Source organism: Pristis pectinata, chromosome X, assembly GCF_009764475.1.
Source record: "Pristis pectinata isolate sPriPec2 chromosome X, sPriPec2.1.pri, whole genome shotgun sequence".
Taxonomy (NCBI): Eukaryota; Metazoa; Chordata; class Chondrichthyes; order Rhinopristiformes; family Pristidae; genus Pristis; species Pristis pectinata.
In genome coordinates this window covers 15,114,953-15,120,256 of record NC_067450.1, presented here as the reverse complement: position 1 = coordinate 15,120,256, position 5,304 = coordinate 15,114,953, and the positions used below count along the sequence as shown (strand labels likewise).

The 5,304-nt window shown below is 50.4% G+C and overlaps 1 protein-coding gene across 1 annotated transcript; it reads left to right on the top strand.

Annotated features, from left to right (window-relative positions):
• Positions 1 to 848: 848 nt before the first annotated feature.
• LOC127566919 (beta-1,3-galactosyltransferase 5-like) lies at positions 849 to 5,058 on the top strand. The gene is given in 2 exon segments (XM_052009440.1): positions 849 to 892; positions 4,203 to 5,058. Coding segments are annotated over 2 exon segments (900 nt in total).
• The last annotated feature ends 246 nt before the right edge of the window (positions 5,059 to 5,304 follow it).

Sequence of the window (5,304 nt, the reverse complement as noted above, 5' to 3'; positions counted from 1 at the left end):
TGGCATGCCACTACTATACAATTAGTGAGTCTATCACCCGTATCCCAGAGACACCCACATCCTGTGTACAAGTGGCAAATCCTCCCAACTTTAACACGTCTTTTGGTGCCTTCACTTCCACTGCACCATCATGTGGATATGAAACACTGAGTCCAATCTCCTTTTGGTTTACAAGGCCAACATGCATCATTGATGGGTCTGGAGACTTTGATATAATCACAGTGTAAAATTCTCTGCAGTTCCTGCTGTGAGCACACATTCTCCACTTGCCAACACACTCACTGCAACCATCCACAGACTAAACCAGATATAATGCTCCCTCCCCATCATCTCGCTTGAGTCACAGTTCTAAGGGGTACTGAGCTTTTCCCTCTCCTCTTTCCAAGATAAGGACACACAAACCCCAGCTTAATCTATATCAACATGGAGATTGTTTAATTCAGAAGGAGGCGATCCCTGCACGACTGAGAATTGGCCTCAGTCGCAAGCCGTGTGAATGGGCCAGATTTGCATTCCAAAATTTGATTGGACCAGCTGCCTCATCGGGATAATCCGACTGTTTCACTCGCAATTTTACTGACATTAGCCTTCACAATTAAGTGTCAAAATTATTTTAGTTACTTGACCGAGTATTCCAACAGGCCTGGCTGGATTGAACCAGTATTTGGGGATTGCAATTTGACATGTTGGGCAGAGCAGTGGCAGATTAAGTATAACCCTAATAAGTGTGAGTTGATGCATTGTGGGGGTGGTCAACTGAGGGCAGGACATACACCATGAATGATCGAGGGGCAAGGAGTACTGAGGAAACAAGTAACCTTGGTCTATGAATCCAAAGATCCGCGAAGATGGCAGCACAGGGAGACGGCGGGGTGAAGGAAGCAGGCACGAAGTGAGCGTTCATTAGATGGGGCAGAAAATACACGAGCAGGACGTCTTGGTACAACTTTATAAAATGTCGGTGAGGCTACATTTGCAACAGTGCGCGCAGTTCAGGTTACCGCTCAATAGGAAGGACGTGAATGAACTGGGGAGGGTGCAGAGGACATGTTCCAGTCCTGAGTAAGGGTCTTCAAACTGAAACATTAACTCTTTCACTTCCCACAAATGTGGTCTGACCTGCTGAATATTCCCAGACCTTTCTCTGTTTCACATTTCCAGCACCTGCGTTGTCTTTGATTTTTCACCAGGATATCGCCTGAAATGAAATGTTTCAGTTATGAGCTGGGTTGTGCTTGTTGTCCTTGGAGCAGAGGAGACCGATGGGAGATACAACAGAGGTGCACCAAATTATGGGAGGCACAGACAGGGAGAAATTAAACTGGTCATAGTCATAAAGCATGGAAATCAGCTCTTGGACCCAACTGGTCCGTGTTGACAAAGATTCCTACCTAAGCCTGTCCCATTAACCTGGATTTGGCTCATATCCCTCTCAACCTGTCCTATCCTTGTACTGCCCAAGTACCTTTCAATTGTTAATGTACCTGCCTCAGCCACTTACCCTGCCAGCTAATGCCATACACTTACCTCCCTTTGGGTGAAAATGTTGCCCCTCAGATTCCTATTAAATCCTTCCCCTCTCATCTTAAACCTACATTTTCCAGTTCTTGATTACCCACACCTGGAAAAAAAGATTGTGCGACTTCACCCTGTCTCTGCTCCTCATGATTTTATACACTTCTGTGAGATCACTCCTCATTCTCCTACTCTCCGATGTAAACAGTCCCAAACTGCTCACCTCTCTCCGTAACTCAGTTCCTCGAGTCCCGGCAGCATCCTCACTCTTTCCAGCTTAAAAACATCTTTCTTCTAGCAGGGTGCCCAAAACCATAAACAATATTCCGAATACAGGTTCGTCAACCTCCTGTACAGCTGCAACATTGCATCCCAGCTTCTGTGCGCAGTGATGAAGACCAGCCTGCCAAATGCCTTCTTCACCGCCCTGTCTACCTGTGACACAACTTTCAGGGAACCATGTACTTGTACTCCTGGGTCACTCCCCAGGGCCCTACCATTGACTGCGAATGTCCAAGCCTGATATGTCTTCCCAAGAAGCCTCAACTCACACTCACCCGAATTAAATTCCATTTGCCGTTCCACAATCCACTTCCCCAGCTGATGAAGATCCCTCTATAAATCCTGATAATCATCTTCACTGTCAACAACACCACCTATTTTAGTGTCATCTGCACACTTATTGACCATGGCTTATACCATCTCACCCAAGTTATTGATATCGATGACAACTAGCAATTGGCCCAGCACCGTCCCCTGGGGAACACCACTAGTCAAGGGCGTCCAGTCCGAAAAACAACGTTCTACCATCACCCTCTGCTTCCCACAAGCAAGCCAACCGTGCATCCAATTCGCCAGCTCTACCTGGACCCCATGTGAACTTTCCACAGCAGCCTACAATGTGGAACTCTGTTAAAGGCTTTACTGAGGCCATACAGACTACGTACCGACGGCAGAGGTGTCTAAGACCAGAGGGAATGGATTCAAGCAGAGGAGTGAGAGATTCAGAGGGATCTGAGGAAATGTTAATCACTCAGAGGGCAGTTGAAACCTGGAACACACTGCCCGAGCTGATGGTGGAGGCAGATACTTTCACCACATTTAAGAAGTGGATGAGCATTGAAATTGCCCAAGATACAGTCGGCTGTGAACCACGTGCTGATAAATGGGACCAGTACAGACAGCGAGTCGATGGGCAGAAGAGGCACGGCAGGCCAAAGCCTTGTTTCCATGCTGTCGGATCTCCGACTCTGGACGTGCTAAACTAACGACGGAGGCACCGCAAACCATTTGGTTCAAAACTCCACACGCCTCTCCAACTTGAAATCAACCGGACTGTACCCCTTTATCCCCATTGCTTCTACCTGTTCCTGTCCAGGTATCCGACAGATTTTGGCAAGTTATGATGAAAAGCTGGCAATTGGTGAAGCTCCTGTGCCTTCTGTCATCAATGTTGGTTCCTCTTTGCAAACTTGCGCCTCTCACTGTGTCGGAATCAGTGATTAAATCTGGCCCTCAACACTGTGGTCACATCCGCAATCATTGCAACTTCAACCATGTCACTGAGAGTCTGATGCAGAACCAAACCCTGCCTTCTGCACACGAGGTCACATCTCTCCTGCTTCTGACACTTAAAATACCCGAAGTATGGTCTTTAGATTCAGATTGAAAGTACGGCGGACCTCAGAAACCATGACTCCCCACAGTTGGTTCCATCTGTCGGTGCCTCCTCTTCCCTCAATCTCCAGGGAGGCTGCATCTCCAGACAAACTGCTCGCTTGAGAAGTCTGCTTATACCTGTGTACACGAAACCTCATCACTGTCGCTGCCCTGTTACTGTGTCTGATCTGCTCGCCCCCAGGGATCCTCCTGCTTCCCGGCTCACTGTTCCTCAGCAGTCGCTCTCCTCACACCGTCTGTGAGCAGCTCATAAAAGCCCAACCAAGATGATTTATTGAACAGTTCCTGTGTCCCTCCACCAGTACCGCTTCCCCTGGAGATGTGAACTCTCTCTCTTCTCAGCCACATTGACTCATATTTCAATGTTGCTTTTAGGATGTGCTTGCATGGCGCATATTGTATGAGGATGGGGAGGTTCTTGTAGTCCCTCCTTACGTTAGCTATGTAGCGGTCCACCAGAAATAATAACTTCATTCATGGCGGTGGCTGGGAAGAGTCAAGAAAGCAGGGTACTGTGGGACGGGCAGTACCGAGCAAACGCAAGAGCAGCCGTGCTGCGGGATCGCTGCACATTTGGAGGGACACGCCCAAGGAAGGGCCAGTGCAGGACTGAAGGGGGAACCAGTTCTGGGGGTACCAATGGGAGGGACGGTACTGTGCAATGGGCAGCGCCCCGTAATTACTGAACTGAAAGAGGGTCTTTTCCCAGGAAGTGCAAAACTGTGGGAGTGCTTTAATGTGGGAGCTCCCTGTTCTCCCAGTTACTATCTCCCGGATGAACCGCGCCTACCTTCGGATCACATCACATATCTCCCAAAGTACTGTTGGGCGGATCATTCTCCTTGTTTGGAATGCAAGTGTTGATGGACTTATTTCCTGTATTTTCCAGCAGCTCAGAGCCGTTGGTAGTGGATGTTTCTCACACCACAATTTGGCATCCGCTCCCTCAAGTTTAGAGTCGTCCTGCTTCTGCTCCTTTTCCTGATCCCGGTGGTTCCATGGTGCAGAGGTTGGAAGCACAGCATCTTCCAGCCCCGCTGCCCCTCACGGTTGAACGGCATCTACTTCCTGACGCAGTCCGTCAGCCGGTGTGACAATAGCGCCCTCCTCCTCGTCCTGCTGGTCACCAGCTCCCCGGAACAGTTCGAGGCGCGGTCAGCCATCCGCTGGACCTGGGGGAGTGAGCGATGGGTAGGCGGAGCAAAGTCGGTCACCTATTTCCTGTTGCGACACGGACGGGAGCGGCAGTACTGGATCCTCCGGGAGGGCGCTCCACACAAGGACATCATCCAGGGCGATTTCGAGGACAAGTACTACAACCTGACCCTTAAAGTGCTAATGGGTCTGGAGTGGCTCTGCTGCTCCTGTCCCTCCGCCTCCTTCGTGATGAAGACCGACACCGACATGTTCGTCAACACCGACTGTCTGATGCAGGTCCTGTTCGGGGTCCCCCGCACAAAACTTGCTACCGGGTTAATTCTGAAAAACATCAGAGCCGAACGCAGTCAATCCAGCAAGTGGTCCGTCAGCAAGGAGGAGTTCCCCAGAGAGGTGTAGCCACCCTAATCTTCCGGCAGCGGGTACGTCCTCTCCACTGACCTGGCCTGCCGTCTGTGGAATATCTCTGATAGGGTACCCATGTTAAAACTCGAGGATACTTACATGGATCTTTGCCTGGCGGAGCTGAAGATAGAACCGGTGGAAATCTACTCCGGATCCTTCTTCCACTTCATTACGGTTACGTTCTCCATCTGCCCCTACCGGAAGATCGTCACCTCGCACCGGATCGGACCCTCAGAGCTGCTGCTCTACTGGAGAAATCTGCAGGATTTGGCCGATGAGAAGTGCCCTGAAGACGCGTGATGGAAGCCCGTTTACCTGTATCGCCCCATCAGAGGGCGGGCGGACTTTCTTCAGCACGGGAGTGTGTGGAAGGAAAGGGGGAGAGCGGGTGAGGGGGAGAGGTCGATGAGAAAGGGGGAGGCGAATGAAGTGGATCGGGGAGTGCTAAGGGAGTGAGAATGCTGCATATGGCATCAAGAGAAAGGCCGATGGAGAGAACAGGCTGTGGGCGCGGTGTGAGCGGGTGAGCGGACTGCACTGACAGGA